General features: G+C 44.6%; 1 protein-coding gene across 3 annotated transcripts in view; it reads left to right on the forward strand.

Annotated features, from left to right (window-relative positions):
- LOC139204944 (nectin-2-like) overlaps window positions 1–22,076 on the forward strand; it is a 75,276-nt gene that overhangs the window by 30,047 nt on the left and 23,153 nt on the right. For 2 of the 3 annotated variants that reach the window (XM_070834981.1, XM_070834982.1), the window contains exons 4-6: window positions 2,363–2,656; window positions 2,818–2,935; window positions 3,608–3,756. In XM_070834981.1, the coding sequence (XP_070691082.1) occupies window positions 2,363–2,656; window positions 2,818–2,935; window positions 3,608–3,756 (561 nt within the window). Of the gene's footprint in view, window positions 1–2,362; window positions 2,657–2,817; window positions 2,936–3,607; window positions 3,757–11,229; window positions 12,097–22,076 lie in introns of those variants that run through there. The other variant, XM_070834980.1, reaches the window with a different exon arrangement.

The following is a 22,076-nucleotide window of genomic DNA, read 5'->3' on the forward strand; positions in this document are numbered from 1 at the left end:
AAGCTTTGATTTTTTACTTTGAATCCATCGTCGGGAGCAGGTAGAGGAAGCTACAGCTGATAAATACAAAACGGTGCCTCTGTCCTTTTTTAGGGAACCCTTAATCTTTTATGTGGTAACACAGCACCATGCACCACCAGTAGCAAAACACCAGATAGAAAAGTAACGTCCGTTTAGTTTAATATGCCTCTGTGTTGGAGATAGTTGTGGTCAAAGGCATTCTTTTTTTAGAGTTGTGCGTCCATGTATCTCCAATTTTTATGCACACGATGTCTCAGGAAAAACTTGAGGGATTTTCTTCAAATTTTGCACAAATGTCCACTTGGACTCAAGGATGAACTTATTAGATGTTTGGTGGTCAAAGGTCACTGTGACTTCACAAAACATGTTTTTTGGCCATTACTTTAAGAAATCATATGCTGTTTATGACAAAATGTCACACAAAGGTCTAGTAGTGATGACATTTAATATCCAATAGGTCCAAGGTCAACTTCACTGTGTTATCATAATGTTCAGTAAAAACACTTTTCTGGTTGTTATTCAACATCATAACTCAGGAGCAGAAGAAAAGATTATATTTCACATTTGGTCAGCTGCTGAATTGATGACACTGGTGATCTCGACAGACATAGAGGTAAACTGCACCTTGACCAGATGGCGGGGGCATACAACAGCAAGGATCATTCTAGTTTTGCATTATGAGATAGAGGGAATTGAATAACACAGAACTAGAAAGACTTCAAGGGAGACATCAACAGTACTATCATCAATATAAAATCACACCACGTAAAACATCCGAAACATAAAAAATATCTAAAAGTACAAATTCTAACTAAAAAAAAGCTTACATTTTAAAGTTCCCCTCAGTCATGATTTGATCTTCCTTTTGAAAACTGGTAGCTACTTATTTTTTAATGTGCCAAGAAAACTTTGTCTAATTTCTGGCACCACAGAGCTTAAACAAGTAGTGCTCACGTTGATATTAAGTGTCAACAATGGTGGCTCATGCTGGGTGTGCAGGAGTTCCCCCAATCCTGTGACAGCAGGCCTCAGAGTTAAAACAAAAAAACAGGGGCTCTGCTGTTATAAACATTATGTGCCACACTGAGTTGTGGTAACATCCAAGCTGTTGGAATTATGTTTTACCAATATGCAATATGGGGTTCAAATGCACCCCAGGTTTCTGTCTCTCAAGGACTTATAATACTGTTAAATGCTCCCTGTAAAATTTTATTTGATTAGGAAAAGTGCCATTTTTAAAGCCCAAACTGGCTCTTTGTCAGACACAGTGTCTAACCCAATGTGAAGGATCTGTTGTTTGTCAAAGAGGTTTTCCTGTACTTTCATACCATGAATGGAATCAGCGGTCAAAGCAATTTACAATAAGGAAATTGGCCAACTTTCTTAAACTGCCTTTATCAAATGAATTGTCTTTTTTTCTTGCCAAAAACCTAGGTCTGTGTTCCATGGTGTTTTAGAGTTTGTAGAAACGTATTGAATCTGTGCCAAGGTGCTTTGCAGCTGTTCTTTGTTGGTCTTTTCTTAATTTTGTTGCCCATCTGCCTTTAGGAATTTTGTGCATACTTACCTCGCTCAACTGTACATATACATGCCTCTGTCTGTCTTCTCCCTCCCCCAAGGGTAGTGTGCAGGTTAAAAGCATGTCCAGCAAGGCTTAATTGCTATTTTAAGTGGCATTGTCAGATCAATTGTGTTCTTGTTAATGCAATGGAACCATTGGTCTAACCTTGGCCCGGCACCAGTGCCTCTGCTCACTTCTATCTCCAACGCCTCCCTGCCTCCCCCCAGGCTCTTTATTGATCTGGCTGCTTGTCATGCCTGCTGTCAGCTCCTGTCCTGCCCGCTCTCTTCTGATCTCACTTGAGTATCAGAGAGGGTGACTGAGGAGTGAGGTAGAGTGGAGGGGGTGGGGGATGACAGAGATCATGTAGTGATTTAGAATTTGTGTATGGAAATGCACTAGACCAGTCAGGCAAATTGTTTATCAATGGCAGGTGATGGGGATAGAGAGAATAGATTGAAGAAATGGAGGGAAAGAAGATTTAGGGTTTGGGTGTGTTTGCATTGGTGCTCGTAATTGTTTATCAATGTAGAATTCCGGAGAGAAAAAAAAAAAACAGGACAGGAGAGAAAGGGTTAGTGGCGGGACAAAGGATATTTGGAGATTGAAGTTTTGGATTTGCTTTTGCCAGGCCAGTGACTCAAATTGTTTATCAATAATGGTGCACATTATCTTCCCCCTCAGCTGTCTTATTTCCATTTTATCTATTTCTACATCCTTTAATCTTCTCTTTCTCTTCCTCGCCCCACACCTCCGTCCTTGCATCAATCCATCCATCAGCTAAGCCTAAGAACTCGGCCTCCATCGTAACAGTGGAAGCAGGCACTAAGCCGGTCGTTGTGGCACGCTGTGAGTCTGTGGATGGCCGCCCCGCTGCCCAAATCTCCTGGGTGACCACGGCCAACGGCAATGCAACGACAGTTTCCAAGCCGGGTGCAGACAACACGGTGACGGTGAGCAGCGAGTATCGTATGGTTCCCACAGCAGCAGACAACGGGAAAGACATCAGCTGCGTGGTGACACACAGGACCCAGGTTAAATCAGAGAGCTTCCCGCTGAAGCTGGCAGTTCAGTGTAAGACACCACACACACACACACACACACACACACAAACCAGCTCTTATTATTCCATGAATTCCTTTGATGTTCACACTCTAACACGATTGGAGTGATTAATTGAACTCATTGCTATTTTTTTCTTCCCCCCCTCTGCTATTCATCTGTCCCTCCCACAGACGCCCCTCAGGTAACAATAGTGGGTTATGACAATAATTGGTATGTGGGTCGTACAAATGTGGTGCTCACCTGCCTGGCTACCGGAAACCCCATTCCACTCACCGCCCAGTGGAAGACGTGAGTATCAGCACATCCAGCATTGCTTTTGTCCCGACTTCTCATGGGCTCTCTTTTTTTCCAAAGACTCCTGCTTTTTCTTCCACTTATCTCTTTTCCTCTCATTTTTCCATTCCTTAACCTTCATTCCCAGGTCCACAGAGCTGTAATCAGCTCTTTTATTATTGCCACTATAGCCCTGTGCTCTGATTATGGAGATAGCCGTATAATTTCTCATAATGGACTCTGTGACTCGAGATTTAACCCTCGCATAATGAGAAACACAATATGAATGTCTATCTCCCCTTTTCTGTATTATCAGCCATTACCATAACTGTGACAAAATTTGAAAATAACCAAAAGTCTGAAACTTTAAAATGGGAGAGATGAGATTTTGGGCTTGGATCCAGCAGTTTTGATTTTCCTCCTGTCCCCATCGTATTTTCCAACACTGCGTGTTAATGGATTGCCTTTTGAGGAAGGGGGAAACTGATTGGTTTTGCACTGCTGATCAAGATTAGTGGAATGATTTGATGACACTGCATAATACAGCACGTTCCTGTGAATGTACATCTGTCTCAATGCTCTCATTGTGCCCAAAGTCAAACAAACCACAGTCGTACTCTTGTATCTTTTTGTTCTTCGCCCTCTCTCTTTTCTGTTTCTCATGCCGATATGCTTATGTCCCTGCAGTATGTCGGGAGAGATGCCAGACACAGTGCAGATCAACAGCAATGAGCTGAAGGTACTGAAGGTGGATGACGCTGTCAACACCACCTTTGTCTGTGAGGTCAACAATCGCATTGGGATCGGCAGGGACCAGGTCACGGCCATTGTCAGAGGTAAGTTAAAGGACACAAACAAGCACATACCCCTTAGCACATGTACACGAAAAAGTATAAATACATAGCATAGCAGCCCTCAAGATGTGGACCAGGTAATAAATAGTAAAGCAGTGAACATATTAGAAGTGAAATGAAGAACACATTTGCGGCTCACTTGGGTCTCGTTCATCATCTAAACCTTCCCCTGACTTGTATATGAAAACATTTGTCTCTTCTGAACTGATGATCTGGAACAAAGTGCACTTTCATCACACATGATACACATTTCCTGGTGTCCGATGCTCTCATGTCTTCCCTGGGGATACACCTTGTTCCGCCTCACATGTCTCTCACACACACACACACACACACGCACACGCACACGCACACGCACACGCACACGCACACGCACACGCACACGCACACACTCACACACTCACACACACACACGCACTCTGTGCTGAGGACTGTCTTGGGTGTGTAGTGTAGGGCTAGAGGGTCCAGCTGCTCTGTCCATGGTGTGTATGTATGTGAGTGAATGTGCAAACATTTGCATGATATTGGGTTCTCCCCTTCAACATTTCATTTTTCTCTTTCTCTGTCCTATTAAGAATGCATGTCACTTTTCTCTTCGCATGCGCTCAATAACACTAATATCAAAGTGTCTTTGCCTCAGTGGTACCCAAGGTCTGTCTGTCTGCTTCATACATCACATGGCATTTAAAAAGTGAATTTTTGCAAGGATTTTAGAGGTAGTTGACACTGTGAGTGGTGCACAAATGCAAGATGGTCCTTCTCGCTGATATTTTCACTTTTATTCTATATTTCTAGAATGAGAGCGAGCAGTTCGCCCTCCCCCTAACGTCATGCTCACAAAAGCGACTGAATAGCTTCTCAGCAGTACCCTTGGCCAGCAGTAATCAAAGGAGAGACTGAAGCCAAGCAAATGAGCAGTGTTCATTAGTGTCTTAAAGATAAGGCTGCAATCACTAAAAGTGATACATTTGACTCACATTGACACTGTTGACTTTGAATTGAAATGGATTTCAGGGTTGCTTTGGGTTTAGCCGAGACTCGACTTGTGATGATATATTGTGTCTGTCTGTGTGTTTGTGTTCGCTGGCTCATATTTGTGAGAACATAGCCAGACAAAACAAAAGGACATACAGCATTAGAGACAATCACAGACATCACTAAAGAAGGTGAACGATTATATTATATCATTTAGTCTTATGCAGATGGGGGTGGAGAGCATTATCTTACATGACCCTCCATCTGTGTTCACCTGGGATGAGATTTTCCACTCATTTACTCTGTTTTTTTCCCTTCAATTTGTGCTCCGTTTGTATGTACGTGTGCAGGTGTTTGCATCTGTCTGTGTGCTGTTAAGGTTGTTGTACCACTACAGGTGGCGCCAGTCAAGATGGAAAACAGCTCATACTGTCATTCCTGTCTGTTCCTCAATAGTTTGAGCTGCACCCCTCTACAGAGTTCACTCCTGCATTTCACCTCATACAAAATACATCCCTCTCCACTCTTCTGTCATATGCCTGCACTTAACCGGAAGTTACTTCCTGCTGACATGGGGGTAAACCTTGCCCATAATGGGGAAAAAGTGCATTTCTCTGATGGCTATATTTTAAGAGCAACCCAGCAACTTCATGCCCTCATTTTATTTCTTTTTTTTGCTTGTCCTCTTGCTCAGTCTCTCCATATTTCTCTCACCCCCCATCTTTCTTCAAGTCCCTTGGCTCCTTATGGTGCCACAGCATGCGTCACCACTCCTCTGGGGCCATTCTGTACCGCTGCATAGTAGTCTAACTGGCTTCTGTAGCACAAAGGATGTCACCATCTCCTGCTGTGTATTACAAGCAACAAGCAAGGAAGATACAAAGATCCAGGGAGCAGAGGGAGGAAGATGGAGGCTGCTGCTTTTAGACTAAAAAGCCAGGGAACGTGCACCAGGATAAATCAGTGCCAGCATGCAATCCTCACACTGAGAGCGGGAGCAAAGGCATGAGGGATGGAGGGAGAGAGAGGATGCTGACGGCATTTAAAACTCCCATGAGAATCTTGTGCCACTGCATCCTATCTCCACTGCTATTGGCCTCCACTATCTCTCAGCATAGCGTGTGTGTCTGTCTGTCTCCAAGCCTCTCAGAGAGGATCAGTCACCCTTTGCTGCTTCAGCTCCTGGCTGCTTCTCGCTCTTTTATCCTACATTTCCACTCCCATTCTTCATCCCACTTTCTCCCCTCTCTCTCTCTTTCTCTCTCTCGTCCTCTCTCCTCCTTTTTCTTCTTAGCATCTCTGGTCTCTTCCAATGTTCAACTTCCTACAGTTTCCTTGTCCTGTCATCTCCCTCCTCCATCTGGTCCCACTCTCTCGTTGCCGACCACCTCCTCCCTCCTTCCCACTCCTCTCTTACTCACCGGCAGAGGAGGAGGACAAGATGTGAGCTAAATTTGCCTGCAGTTAAGAGGTGACTGAGCCAACCAGCAAAAGTGTCAGAGGGAGCTTTGTAGAAGACAGAGATGGTGAGAAGTGTTCAGAGAGGGAGACGTTGAATTGGTTGAAGTGAAATGAAAGAGCTGATGATGGTTGAAACGGTCTGAGAAAAAGATGTGGAATGACTCCAGATGGGGGTGGGATGCAGACCTGTGGAGACTAATGTGAATGTGTGTAGACAAACACGGCTAAGAGGGGCCGACAGGCGTGAAATGGCCAGCACCTGCTACATAGCAGGTCCCCCACTCCTCTCTACCCCACAGCTGCATGTACACTCACACACACACACACACACACACACATCTAAAAATCTACACACTACTGAATGTCTGTGTGGGTGTTTGCCCGTGTCCTCTGCCCTCAGTCTTGTCCTGCGCTCCCAGAGGCAGTGAGAGGGATGGATGTCCTCTCTTCTCCTTGCCTGTCCTCCTCTCATCTTCGATCTTGCGGCTTAGTCACACACGCAAACGTATCCTACCCTGCTCACCCCCCTTTTTCCTTTCGATTTATCTCTCCCTTGCTATCTCTTTCGCTGCAGTTTGCTCTTTTCATTGCATCTCTCATCCTCTCAGTTAGCATATGCTCTCTCCTCATCCTCCTTATCTCTCCCAGGTTGTCTTTCAGCCTCCGCAAGTCTGGCGCTGATCTCCCTGCGTGGAGAAGAGACTCCTGCCCCCAGCATTCTCTCACTCTCTCCCGCTCATGCCCATGCTATCTCCCTCTCTCTCAAAAGCTTAACTCTTAAATACCAGTAGCTCTTCCTTAATCACAGCTTAGTAGTCTCCATCCCTCCATCCATCCCTCCATTCCATGCTCCTCTCGCGGGGGTTCTTGTGTGGCTAACCCAGATTCCCTCCATCTTCTGTCTGTTTTTTTTCACATCGTTCCTTACAGGGGTGGCTCAGCTGAACCTCAAAAAGTTAAATGTCCCCAAATGAATCCCCCACATTGTCCGAGGAGCTCTTCAGTTCAATGGAAAAGAAATTTACTCTCAATTCAGTGCATTCTCTCCCATTTTCAGACTCATCTAAGGAGACAGTTCAAGGGCAAGGGGCTTGGTCATTTTCCTCCAGTGGGTTTGTGTGTCTGTGTGTGTGTGTGTGTGTGTGTGTGTGTGTGTGTGTGTGTGCGCAACTGCCTGTATCTGTCTGTGTCTGTCAGTGTGTGTCTCCTGCCATGCGAAAACAGCCAGAGAACAGGTCTGATGGAGCCAAGTCTCCCTCCAGCCTGCAACTGGCCCCCTTCCCACCCCTCATTAGCACACAGTCGCACACTCACACACACACACACACACACACACACTGCTGTTCAATAAGTTAACATGCTGACAGAGAAAACTACTAAGCTATGCTGTAGGTGCAACCCAGCCCGGCATCAGGCCACTGATGACCATAATGGTGTGTGTGTGTGTGTATGTGTGTGTGTGTGTGTGTGTGTGTGTGTGTGTATGTGTCCATGCATGTTTTTGGGAGGCTGCAGTAGATGTTACTTCCGCTCCATCTCCCTCATTACTTGCGGTCACTTGGAGCTTACGGTCGTGCTGGACGTGACTTCATAAGAAGCATGCTGCTTTTTGGCTTCCACAGTATGGTGTGTGTGTGTTTGGAGAGGGATGGGATGGGGGGTGCAGTTACTGTAGTTATGCATGTTTGTTTTTCTATTTTTTTCACCCCCAGTTATCCACACAGCATGCATATTGCAGTTTTTCTGCTGGCTCATCCAACAACATGTGTTTATAAGATGTCCTCCCTTCACCCACTTAAATAGATTCCACTGGTGCTTTGTTAAGAAGTGTCTGGGTCTGTAGTGGGCCTGTACTGGGAGCCTGGAGTGGCTTCTTTACATCTATCTCTTGAATCTTTAAAGTGTTGTCTCCAGAAGGGTAGAATAAAACATGAATTATCAGCCACAAAAGGATTTATCAGCATAGACTTTGAGGGAGACACTTGATCTGACTTGAGCAACGCATTAAAAATAATTGGATGAGTGGAATTAAGGGAGAATTTGCGCTTAAATTTTAGTCTAATTCTCTTTGATGTGACAGCAATGTGTGGCAGCATCCGGCCCCAAGTTTGCAGAGAGGTTGTTGCCACGTTGCATGTGCTGGAGCTCCGCTGAGCCCAAGGTGATAATGCATTTCTTGTGTTCCTGTTACGAGTGGACACTGAGGGCTAGCTCTCACACTCATGTGTGAACAGGAATGTTTAGCGCTGCTCGAGGGAGAATAGGAAGGTGTGCTTGGGGAGGAAGGTCGACAAAATTGAAAGAAAGGAAGAGAAAATATACCCACAAGAAATTATAAATGTGTTCCCTAGGCATATGAAGAGGAGAGAAGAGAGAAAAGTACCATGTGACAGAAATACAAACGAAAATTGGAGAGACGGCAGGGAAAATGAATGTAGAGTAGATGGAAAGAGTTTATGCAGGAGACAGCTGGTGAAGTGGAGGCAGAGATGGAGAAAAGGGTAGCGGTGGAAAGAGGAAGAGCGGAGCACAGGTGTAGACGGCACTAGACCACCATTTTCTCTTTTGACAAGAATCAGTGTTACAAGAATAATTCTGTCAGCTCTCTGTACACTTAACAAGAAGGGCCGACTTCTGTTGGATTTCAATTGGGAAGGACAATAAGAATCAGGCTGATTCGCGACTTTCAAATTTAGGCAGGGATTTCTACAGCAGCGTCAACTGGTTAATCCTCTGCAGTGGCTGGTGAAAGTGCAGAAAGTGGAAAGGAAAGCTTGAGCAACAAAGAGGATGTTCAGCTAAGCTAAGGGTTCTTGATCACTTTTAACTGGGGGCTAAAATTAAAAATTCATTCCCTCACCACAAATTATTTGGTTTTATTATGTAGTGCGCAAGCTCAAACTGAAGGAAGCAGGAGTGACTGTTTCAGAAACATTATATTATGGAATAAAATCTATTCAATATCAAAGTGCTGCCTTCTTGGAATGAAAGAGACAGGAAAGGATTTTATTTCCTTGCTTCTGGGGCATCCAAATGTACAAAATTATTCAAACAGCACAAACCAGTATATTAAACAAAAATCATGTTCATACACATTACACAATAAGCCCTAAACTATGAAGTGCTTTGTTTGCTTTGAACCCTATAAAAGTGGGAATAATATACATTTGGGCATGAATTTTCCCCTCCCTTCCACTGATTTTCTGATCTCTGAAGAAGGCACGTCGATGCAAAAACAGCTTGTGGAATAAAATCTAAGCTGTATAGCCATCATACTGAGGTGCTCCCCCATCCTATAGACGTCGTTATACTTTGTTTTATGTGTTTCTTTGTAAAATAATGTGTGTTAGTACAGTGGATGCAACATGGGTGGAATTGAGCCTTAACTTGACCAGTGTGAATGCAATACGCCCCACTGACTAACAGATGATGATCACAAAACGGTCACAGGGTCAGTGGGGAGTTGTCACACTCCCAGAAAGCACTTAGAACCCTGAACTCATGGCCCTGAAAATCCTGTGCAAAGCAGTAACACTGTCAATGGTTTTCGTAGAGATTTTACTTACTGGTAGTGTCTTTGAAATGTGTCCAGGGCACTGAGTACTGAAAGATGCATTGAGTGCTCTGTCCGACTCGTAGTGTGGTTTCTTAAATTCACATCATAATTTTGGTGATTTTTATACTGTATTTGTTTAGGTAAAGTCCTTTTATGGCTGCAAACATAAATGAAGCATTTGAAGTAAAGGCCCATCTAGAAAACAAGTTTATATTCCTCTAAGTAATGATTCAAGATAAGAATTACTTTGGTATTGGTTGCATTGGTACTGATACTTGATGGTATTTTATTGCCACCATAAATCAAAAAAATTCAAACACCAGCCACCCTTAATATTAACTTGCCTTTTTTCTCGGTGAAAGCAGTTGTGTTTCTAAAATATTGTGCTAATATCACTGCGGAGGGGTGTCGAGGGATTGGGCAAGTGTGAGTTCAGAGGAGGAGCACTATATGGCGGACAGGCCTTATGGGACGTCTTCACAACCTTGATACCGCTTCCTGTCCCTGGAGTTTGGATGCACAAACAGAAATACTGTGTATTGGATGGTGGAGCCACAGTTTTACTCTCTCATGCTCTAAGAAAGCCTGAGCCTACCTAAAATGGCCTCTTCTCATGTCTATGCATGTGTAACATGGCAGCCATGACTAAACTAGTAGTGCAGCAGTGAAAATGGACACACACGGATCTGACATGCACTGAAGCAGTGCCTGTGGTTTACAGAAGTGAAAAGGGGTGCCAATCTGTCCCCCTGCTTCACGTTCATGGCTTCCAGGAAGAGTTGTCAGTCTGCTGTGTCACTTTGTCACTCACTCACTTCGCCACCCTCTCCTCCTCCTCCTCCTCCTCCTCTTGCTCTTCTTCATCTAATTTGCACTCCTCCATCCATCATTATCCTCCTCCTCTGCATGGCCTCCACCTGTTCTGCCTTGCACATGCCATTCCCCGCTCCTTCAGAAAGTGTGTATGTGACTTGCACTTTTTCCGCCCCCCCCGCCTTGCCTTGTGATTTGTGGGTAAACCTTGGACAGACCCTGGCCGTTGAAGGGCATCACGGGGGAAACGTAGCTGCGACGTTGTTGTGACGTGGCTGTGGGAATGGGGACAGGAGCAGCTCTGAGGGAGAGGAGGAAATGTCAGTGTAGGAAAAGGCTCAGCACACACACACACACACACACACACACACACACACACACACTTGATTGTACTGACACCTCAGCACTCTTAAACACTTCACTGAATACAGTTCAGACCAGCGTCACTGACATCATCCAACTCCTGCTTTCTTTCTGTGTTCCTCTTTACTTTTCTCTCATTTTCCTCCCTTTTTCCTTCTCCTTTTTATGCTGTCTCTATATTCCCTCTTGCCTTCTGTCCATGTTTCACGCTGTTCTCTTTTTTCCCCTCTCTCAACCATATTCTTTTCTTCCCTTCTCTCCCTCCCTGCCTCTCCTCCCTCTTACAGAGCCCTCAGTGAACCCATCCAATGCCGGCGTGGTGGCGGGAGCTGTGATTGGCTCCCTGCTGGCCCTCCTTTTGGTCGCCGCTCTGATCGCTGTGCTTATCACCCGTAGCCGCAGGCAACAGCAGGGTTACCGTGCCAATGGCGGCAGTGACATGAAGACGCGCATTTTTGGCGGCGGCAAGAAGGCCAGCAAGAACGGCACAGGTGGAGGCACAGGCAGTGGCGGTGTCGGAGGTGGCAACAACAACGGCCCCATCTACGTTTACAATGAGAGCTCATCCCACCAGGCCCTCGGAGAGAAAAACAACCACCACCAGCCACTGACCATAGGGGGCCGGCCTGAAGTTGTTGCCACTACACCCACCGCCCAAGACATCCTGCTAAGCAATGAATTAGACGACGCGGAAAGGCGGAAGTTTGATGAGCTGGAGGAGGATGAGAGGTATGACCACTTCACTGGAGGGGGACCCATCCTTCAGCTTCGCCCATCGCATGACCAGGACGATATGATTGGAGATTACCTGGATGATGACATGGAGTCCCAGCGGGATGGCTCTGTGATCTCACGGACTGCTGTTTACGTATAGAGGAGGAGCAGAGGAGAGGAGAGGAGGAGGAAGTAAAAGAGGGGTGGAGGGTTCCTCCCAGGGATTTTGTGGTTCCAGGGTCTCGTCCCTGCCTGACGGCGAAGAGAAAATAATACCACTTTTATTTTTGAAAATTGATTTTAAATATAGCCTATTATTAATCACATTGCAGCCCCAGAATGGACTGAATGAACAGGAGGGTGTGGTGGGATGTTCTGAAAGGAGCGTTTCTGTTATCTGGTCCCTAAGAACTGAAAATCAAACCGAGAAAAGAAACAACCCATCTCCCGCAGCCTCTGTTCATACTATCTCTATCACTGGGACCTTGACAAGGACTCTTGACAGACACACTGAAAGAGAGACACTATGTAGTGTCGGTGTAGGGTAATGGAATCATGATACAAGCTTTGCTATAGAGGAGGAAACTCACTTGAATATTCACTCTTATCTTCACCAAAACAATAGAAGTGGAAAGGGTTGTCAAGCAGTTAGGTGTTGCCTGCTTTTCTCAGTCGTCCTGTGGGAAACCTTTTGTTTTGGTAATGCGTTGTGCTGTGACAGCTGGTGGGTAGTTAGTAGCTAGTGATGTGCTAGGAAGGAAACATTTGAAGGTGTAGACAGTAACCACCAGGTGATTTAGAGAAGAGAACAATGTGTTTGCTCATGACTACTGGCGAGTTTTCATTCCCGCTCTCTCCGCCTTCCTCTCAAACTTAAAAAAGCATCTCAGCAAACTATCACAGACAGTAGACACTGTTGAATTTGCAAAATTTAAAGAGGACATTAAGTCCTTATGTGCTGCACAAATACAAGGGCAGCTGAATTTAACAAAGTAAGTTTGCGCAGAGTTTGAAGTAAGTTTTTAACAAGGTGTTCACATGCAAACTTTTCTCCTGTGCCTGGGGGAAAGAGGCGGTGAACACGAGATGAGGGAATGAGGTGTAGCCGATCTGACAGGGTCAAGGGATGGAGAGAGGGATGCAGGAGGACTAGAGAGGAGCACGTCTCTTCTTTTCTCTTCCTCTTCATCCCCCGTCTCTTCAGAGCGCTCCTGACAGGAGGGGCTTGATTGGTAATGAGCCGTGAAGTCGCTCTCTTAGCCGGGACCAACAGATTGCCACCACTTATCGTTTATGACGTGGCGATTCCTCCCTCTCCCACCTCTATTTCTCTATCACCCCTCTGCCTCTCCCTCCCTCTTTCTCTTCATCCCTCTCTCCCAGTGTTTATGGGGAGTTTATGATTTATCCGGGGCAGTGTCGAGGTCAGGGCCACGGAGAGCTGAGGAGTATTTTACTGCTCCTGATGTGTCAAACGCCCCGCTTACTCTATTTCAGCCCGGCCTTCCCTGACACACCAGGGCTGACTAATCCACCTGGAGTGGCCGTGTTCGCTCCACTGCATGGGCGCTACAACCTCCTCCCATGCTTTCAGTACATGGCTGGATGTAACAGAACAGCACCTCCAAAGTACGGCTGATAGATAGATTTTCAATACGATCATGTAATATTTCCTTCCATTAGCGGATGTTGTTAAATGTGGTGAATTGATTGGGAGATGTAAAAGGTTGTGTCCACTGCGAGGCTATGCGAGTCATATTGACTAACGGGCAACAAGCGGTGAAATGGCCCTTTATGATGCAGCTTCAGGGCTGATTGTCTCCTGACTGGTAATTTATCCTTCTAACGAGCCACCGGAGGCCTGCTCAGGCAAATATTACGCGTGGCTACTGTACACTGCTGTGTTTGAGGCTCAGCGTGTACATTTGCATGCATCACTGTATCTATGTAGCCACTGGATGACTGTGATGGACAATCTCGAAGAGAAGCCCTACTGTAGCTCCTCTAATCATGCTTTTCCTGGACTTCTAATTGACTTTCCTTTGACCCACTGGGAATCTGGTGAGTGCGGCTCCAGATGACGACGTGCTGACCTCTTGTAAGGCCCAGCTAAGATCTTGGTTGCAGTTCGCTGCAGGTCATGAGGTCAAATGCAGGATGACCCATTGCTAAGGGCAAGGATGACTGCGCCTGCCACACTTCCTATCATAGCCAGTCTTAACCTTGAACTATAGATGTGAGATACACTCACATACAGTACAAGTATCTGTATACAGGCAGTTAGGCAGTCTTGTTTGCCATTTTGATGGCTGTTAACCTTCAGAGAGGCGGAGAGAGAACAGGAGGGAGACACAGGGGGCAGATGACAAAAACAGACACAGCTTTCAGTGTTTGAGCACCGTCTAGCATATTGTAAGCCAGTGTGTTCAATAGGATTATCGTCTAATGGCCTTAGCTTATACATAAATGCAACTCCTGTCAACCTAGGGTACAGTAAATTTTCTGAACACAGCTGACTTGTCACAACCACTCAAAAGAAAAATGTACTCTACTTATTTTTGCACTTGTGTGTGTCACCGCTACAAAAAGAAATACGAGTGTAATACTTGGTTTTTGGGGTAAAAATAGCGATAAGGGACAAAACTGTTGTATGTACATTTTGGTGTGAGGTATCTGTGTACTATATATGTAAGCATCTTTATTTTCTTGTGAAAATGTGGATATTTATGAAAATGTAAATATCAGGTCGATGGAGCCAGTGTTGCCAGTGTTGTGGAAGTAAAGTGGAAGGCGTTCTGGGTTGGCTATGCCTAAAGTTCAAATGTCAGAGGGCATTCAGAATGTAATTTTTAATCTAATGAATACCTCGGTGGTTTGGGTGTTAGAACAGACTGAACTGCTGGGTTTACCCAAAGCCTAAAAGTTGATTTGTATTGGCGGGGGCGGGGGGATGTCTGCGTATATATAATATTTTTTCTTTTCTTTTTTTTCCAAGTTAGCATTGCCTGCATTTCCACATAATAAGCACACATTATTTTTTGCACAATTGGCTTCTCCTTGTCCTTGACAGACACCCTGCACAATGCAAAAATACCTACAATGCTCATATTTTATCAGGTAGACCGTAACCACACAAGCGATAGTCCGTGTTGCATCTGAGTCAGCTCCGTGTGTGTGTGTGTGTGTGTGTGTGTGTGTGTGTGTGTGTGTGTGTGTGTGTGTGTGTGTGTGTGTGTGTGCGTGCGTGTGTGTGTACACATGGTTGAGTGTCAGTGTGCATTTTCATGATGCTCTGGGCCTTTGGGACATCTCTCACTGCCACTGGGGCTGTAACCTGAGTAGCCACCCTCTGTCACCATGGAAAACTGGCAAACTGAAGATATTATTGTGCATTTTGAAGACACGCTCACTCGCACACACATACTGTACACATACATACACAGAATGCAGAGAAACATTCGCCCACACGCAAACACCCCTCAGTCGCTCTCATTATGCTCACTCCCACAGCCAAACTGTGCGCAAGACACCTCATACCTGACAACTCTGCCATCTCCTGACATAAGCCCACACAAATACGCTCACATAGCTGCACACAAACACACACACACACATGAAAACACTTCTTTTTTCTCCTCTTCTTGCTCAGTGGCTCTGTCAGGACATATACCGTGTCCTGTTACTGTGGAAAGAGCCGCAGCACGATGTGTCCCCTGCTCCACTGCCTTCTTATTCCCTGAATAGTCCAACCCTTTCCCGAATCAATGACCATGTAGAACAGAGACAACTGCACGTCCAGGGACACACACCTTTCACCTAATATCAGAGAGGCAGGCTTTTTAGGAAACTGTTTATCTATTCCGCTTTTCTCATACACGGGAAATATAGCTTTCATAAAAATGCCACTGCTTCGACCTCCTCCCCCTACTAGATCCCTTTTCAATGCTTTTAGAGAGTCACAACTTCCTACTCTTCTCCAAAATGTTGTTTTTGACTTTTCTCACCTCAGCCACCACAGCCGCCTCCACTGACACACACGCTATTGCCACCCACCTCAGAACCCAAGTAAGGTTTGTTAGACTAAATGCTTTCAGAGAAATCCACGATCCTGGCCAGGGTCTAGCACAAGGTTAGATAGTCAGAAAACCCAATCTTTTTTTTCTTTTTTTTTTTTCCAGAAAGCCGCATTCTGTTGCTATTTCTTTAGCTCCAAACATCTGATGACTAATCAAAGCCTTAACATTTTCCATTTCACTCGCATAAAAGAACAAAAAAAAAAGAGAAGATCTTTCTGTGTACATAGTATAAATATATAAATATGTAGCAGAGAAAAAGAATTACTAATTTATGGTGTCACGTTTGTGTATTTCTCAGTGACAGCAAGCATGAAGGATTTTGTTTGTCCTATTACAGTTCCCCCTCTTTTCTGTTATTTTGCAGTGCTTTATAATTTATGTTTTCTGAGTGCTTTATTCTTGACTGCTGCGCTGTGATTGCTGCCAAAACTGGCAAATGTGCTTCTTCTATACAAATGAACTGTACACACAACAAAACAGTCTTATCCCAAAATGTGCTTTTTATTATTGATTGCTCTGTGTAAAAGTTGTTGTTTTTTTTTTTCTTTTTTTGTATTTTTTAATTTTAAATTTATTTTAGTCTTTGGAAAAAAAACTGAATTAGAATTGTTGTCACCATTTTGTCGTGTCTTTCTATATTTTTTCGTATTTGGTTGCTATTAAAGATTTCTTGATTTTTGAAATGTTCCATGGTTGCTGCGTGTGGTGTCTGTTTCTCCTTTTCCTCGCTCTGTCTCTTTAACACTTGTGGGTTAGCTTGGATGACTGAGGAGCCAGATTGAATAGAAGTGCCAGTCATTGATTCTCACTGATTAGATTTATAGATTAATTGATCGGGTTATGAAGTGGCCTCTCTGTCTCTTGTCACCCATCCTTCACACTGCAGACGCGCCGCCACCCTGCTGTTTGTATTTTTTTTTTTTTTTTTTCCCCTCACTCTCATTTCCTGCTCAGGCTGTTTGTCTTGTTTCACTTTTGATAAATCTGTGTGTGTGTCAACAGAGGTGTGATAATAGGCTTATGGGAAACTGAGCACAGGAATAAGGGGAAGCCATTTTGTGGATTCCATTTGCCCTGCACTCGAGCTCCACCTCCTTCCAGCCTCTCTTGTTGTATATGTGTCCTGGTTGGCTGATGTGAACCTGCTGCCTTGGTAACATATGTAGGAGACTGCTATAGTTGTTTAAAGGGCATATTTATCACCTGAGCCTGCGGATAATGAAGAGTGAGGGTAGAAAGCGCCCATGCACTCTCTTCTTTCAAAATGCATATATATAATCATTATATTCAGGAGGGCCCAAAAACCTCTCACGCAAATACTTCACACACGCACACAGAAAAAGACAGTTGAGGAATGTGGTGCTGTAGTTTCAGTGGTTTTCCTGGAGAGAGACAGTTTGTGTTTTCAGTTGGGGAATGTGCAGGACAAACTGAAACTCGGTGAATGGAGCGCCTCTCAAAGGGTGCATTGTTTGAACTCTGACTAAACCAAACTGGTTTGGTCAAATTTTAACAGATGAGCATGTAGAGGGTTGTCCATGTGCATACATGGTTTACCTATGAATGTTACTGCATGTGAGTGAATGTGTGTGTTCATGTGTGTATCTGCACCTGCCTTATTTGGTTCACATACAAGTGCCCCATTATGTGTTCACACCAAACGACACAATCAACTTCTGTTGGTAACATCCCCACAAGGGTGACAGTTGGTCTGTGCCCGCTATGGCAGCATGTCCTCTATGTTTGCCTGGTGCTTTGATGCCATCATGTATCTGTGTGTCATCCTGGCTCCTTGTCACAGTTCATTTTTGTTGCAGGCTTCTTCTGTCAATGCACAGCTATTTACTGTGAGTCCAGCCCACCATCTGGCCTCGCTAATTGCTTTGGATTTGAGGCTGGCGAGATAGAGAGCACTTACACACACAAACACACACTCACACACAGAGACACACTCTGACTCCTTTGGTTTTCTAGCTGAATGTAAAAGATTCGAGCACAGCAGACAGGCTTTTAAGCTGCAGCTAGTAATAACAGCTCGTGCAACACATTTTTTGTCTGCGTTTGTCACAGACAAAAGTATGCACCTAACATGAAAGCAGTGACCCCGTAACGCAGAACCTGGCCTATTTGAGCTCCAAGCAAATAACCTGGATCTGAAGCCAAAGTGACAGCAGCTACGCCAAGCACTACCACTGGTTTCAACATTAGCTTATAGTGACGAGACATGGTGTGGTGCCCCTAGGCAATCCGGCTAGCTGGTAGTGGCCCTGTTTATACCAAGTTGTTTTTTTGTATGTGTGTGCATGTATTAGACAGAGAATGAGCAGAGTGTGTTCTTTGGTCATACAGCGTGCTAAAGAAGTATGTTCATGTGTTTAGGCACCCACTGAGTGCTACGCTGGGTTTCAGGCCAATCAAATTTCCTCAGGAAGTTTTTATGTGAAAGTGTTTGAGTTTGAATGTTATGAGATTGTTTGGTGCGTGTGTGAACGTAAACCATGTGATAAGCGTGTGTGTGTACTGTTTCACACATGCAAGTTTGTACATGGCCGTATATTTAACTTCCTGCTCAGGCAGCTACAGCTGCAGTGTTGATTAAACATCTGATTTTGTGTATGTGTGTGTGTTAGTGTGTGTGTGGATTAGCCCACAGATCCACTTTGGGCTCTCTCCGCTGATAACTGCTAACACAATGCTCCTCATTTAACCTCTCACCCTCCGGCTCCAGACCTGACTAATAAATCCCAGAGTGAGTGATGAATGGCCAGGACTGTTGCATGGATGTCTGAGTGATGGATGTGGTGACCTGGGCCTTCACAGGGATTAAAGCAAGTGTCTACCTCTGACCTCAATTATGAAAGTAGGTCCCTGCATATTTTTATTGGCTTTGAAGCGACTGCTTTTCCTCTTTCTAGCTCGTGGTGAATTGATTCTCCAGCTGTGTGTATCCTACAGTTGCTGGACTATTTGCATCAAACACTGTATCATTTAACTGACTCAGATTTGACTCTTAGCTCCTACTGTAGTACATTGTCCCCCAGTTGTAGGACAGTAATCCTTATTAGTAATTGATTATTAAGGAGTTTTATGGTCAAACAGTGGAATGTTCTTCACTGGCCAAGGCAGTCATCTGACCTCAGCCCAAGCACATGTTTCATTTGTTGAAGAATACACTGAAGGACAATATCTGCTGAGAAAAGACAGACCTAAAGATGGCTGTAGTGCAGGCCTGACAGTACATCACAAGGGGAGATAACAAGTGTCTGGTGATGTCTGTGGGTGTAGATGACTTATCAATGGTAACTTCTCCATTTCCTTTCTTTCCCTATGGTAATGTGTAACAAGACTAGGGGTCTACAGCCATGCTAGAAGCTCTCGGAGGCTGTACTTCGCATTGAGCCAATTTCAGCTGGTATGATCACAGTGACAATGCTAACATGCTGATGCTTAGCAGCAATCATTTTTTTGCCATGTTCACTTACGTACTCCATGTGTTAGTGTGCTAATATTTGCTCATTAGCACTAAAAGCAAACTATAGTGGAGTCTGATGGGAACGTCAATAATTTGGTATTTAGTTATGATATGATCAAATTCTGACCTCATACCTAGATAAGAAGTGAAGGGATCACCAACGTTATTACAAAGGACAGGGTGAGTTTTAAGGCGCATGCTACATTAACTGCAACATCCACGTTGCAACTCCCAGCCCAGAGGAACATGGCTGCATGTTATGCCTCTCTCTCTCTCCCTCTCTCTCACCCCATGTTTCCTTTCTCTCTTTAGGGGTGGGGGCATTGAAATACAGGCAAAAATACCAAAAGATCATCTTTTAAATGACAATGCACTGTTGAGACAGTTCACTCAAAACCCAATTAGAAGTTCTAGAAGAAAATGCATGATGGTCAGTAGGAATCGTCCTCTGGAAACCATGAATGTCAAAGTTTGACGACAATCCATCTAATGTTTGTTAGGATATTTAAGTGTGGACCAAAGTGCTGGACCAGCTGACATTGTCATAGAGCCATGCAACTAGCATGGCTAAAAATACAGTACCTGCATTGTTCATCTGATGTGAATGCCCTCGAACTGAAAATGTGAGTCAGCACTTTTAACCTCATAGTCATGATACAAAATGTGAGCGTGCAAATTGTGTCACTGCCCTAATGATAGTCTAGAGTCCAAATGCTCTCAGACTGCATTGAATTTCACACACCTATTTATTGCTTTCACTGTTAGTATTGCTCACTTTCACACTCTATTGTTTTATTGAAATGAACTTTAAATCAATTATACAAAAAATCTCTGGTGTGGAGCTCTTAATTTCACACTGTCTGAGCCAGTTTGTGACAAATTACAGCTTGTTGACAATTTGGGAGTCAGTATATAACACACCAATTTGGTTTCTGACAATGGTGGCTCGTGAAGGTTAGATTGGGTTAAGGTAACCTGCTTTTCAGTGGCACAGCATACAGTGCTGTTGTTTTTTCTGCTTGTTTTGTGGAAAGGATTTTATGTCCACTCTAATATACTGTCTTCTCTTAATTTGGGTTGTGTTTTTTTTGGATTTTTTGTTTTTTTTGAGTGGATGCTTCAAAGGCAACAGCTTCAGGCCACAACCACTCATCCACTGTTTACTCTGGAAACGGGCATTACTTTATTATTTAAGATGCTAATGAAATGCAGATGAAACCACACCTTAATATAAAAAGTGTTGACTGACAACATCAATTTCAACAAAAATATCCCAGCGGGTAACCTTCCTGTCAAAGTAATGAACACATTTTTTTAAAATGAGATTATGCTTTGAAAGTACCAGACTAACAAATGTGTTTCTTCGAACAGAGTATTGCTAGATGTGGACGAAGGTGAAAGCAGAATGCAGAAGAAGTTGCATTTGTAAATAATCACAGGAAACTGGAAATTGTATCATTCCTCTTCCGCAAGCGGTAAACAATAGCATCTGATCTTCTGGCTTCTGGTCAGTCTGTTTAGATGTGTGTCTGCTGCACATGCACGCACATACATACACACACACACACACACACACACACACACACACACACACACACACACACACACTCTTATAAATACACATCCAGGCAGACAGACAGCAGGAAGTGGATGCTCCTGTTTCCCCTGGAGGCCCCTGGGCGTTTACTCTTCCTGTCCCGTGCTGACAGGGCTGGAGGCAACAGGGTGGTTGCAGCGCATTGTTGGGCGGATGAGGCACAACTCCCCCGGGGTAGCACATGCTCGACCAACTGCTGGGAGGGCAGAGAAGGGCAGGGAGAGAGAGGGATAGAGTGAAAGAGGTAGTATGGAGAGAGGGCAAAGAGGGCGTGATGGTGCAAGGAGAGTGAAGGAGGTGGAGGGGTGAGTTCTGAGGCCTTGTATATTGGCAAAAGCTACAGAGAGCTAGCCAGCGTATAAATTTAACAGTGACTAGTGCAAGATTGACTAAAAAGGGGAAAGAGAAGAAAGAGGGAGAGGAGGAGTTAAGGGAGGACATGGAGAGCAAAGGGGCAAGAGAAGAACATAGAAAGGGAGGAGAGGCCTGATTAAAGATGGAGTAGAGACGGCTGAGTAAAGAGAGGAGGACGATGAGAGCTGAGTTGTTGCAGCTGTGTTGATTTAGCTTTTCGTGTGTGTGTGTGTGTGTGTGTGTGTGTGTGTGTGTGTGTGTGTGTGTGTGTGTGTGTGTGTGTGTGTGTGTGTGTGTGTGTGTGTGTGTGTGTGTGTGTGTGTGTGTGTGTGTGTGTGTGTGTGTGTGTGTGTGTGTGTGTGTGTGTCCGAGGGAAAGACGCTTTGACGTCCTCAGATTGCAGGTGACCTCGACACACCTGCACAAACACCCACGATCACCAGATGAAAGATGCAGCGTGTGTGCATGCGTGTTTGAGAGTTAAATAAGCCCCAAAAGGTCTTCATGCTGTGACTTACCTGGAACAAATCCTGTTCTAGAAAATACAAAAACAAAGAACATTATGTGAATGCATTATGACCACCGGGGAGTGTAGCTTTGAGCTAAGTGTGCACGTGTCTGCGTGTGTATGCGCATGTGTGCAACTGTGTGGGTATGAATAAAAGAGATTTATATCAGGGAAAGAATGGTTTGTTGCTGCTCCTAAGAATAGATTCTGTGACGGAAATGATTTTGATGCTGTCTGCAAGCCTGTGTGTGTGTGTGTGTGTATGAGAGAGAGTGCGCGCGTGTCTCATTTTGTGTATTTGCCCTCGAGTGCTTTGCAGATCAAATGCACTTGCTGTTTAATTCACCGTCTCAACAGGCAGCTCTTACAAAGTACATGCACGCACTGGCACATGCACGTCTGCAAAACCTCAG

This window comes from Pempheris klunzingeri, chromosome 8 (assembly GCF_042242105.1).
Source record: "Pempheris klunzingeri isolate RE-2024b chromosome 8, fPemKlu1.hap1, whole genome shotgun sequence".
NCBI classification, from domain to species: domain Eukaryota; kingdom Metazoa; phylum Chordata; class Actinopteri; order Acropomatiformes; family Pempheridae; genus Pempheris; species Pempheris klunzingeri.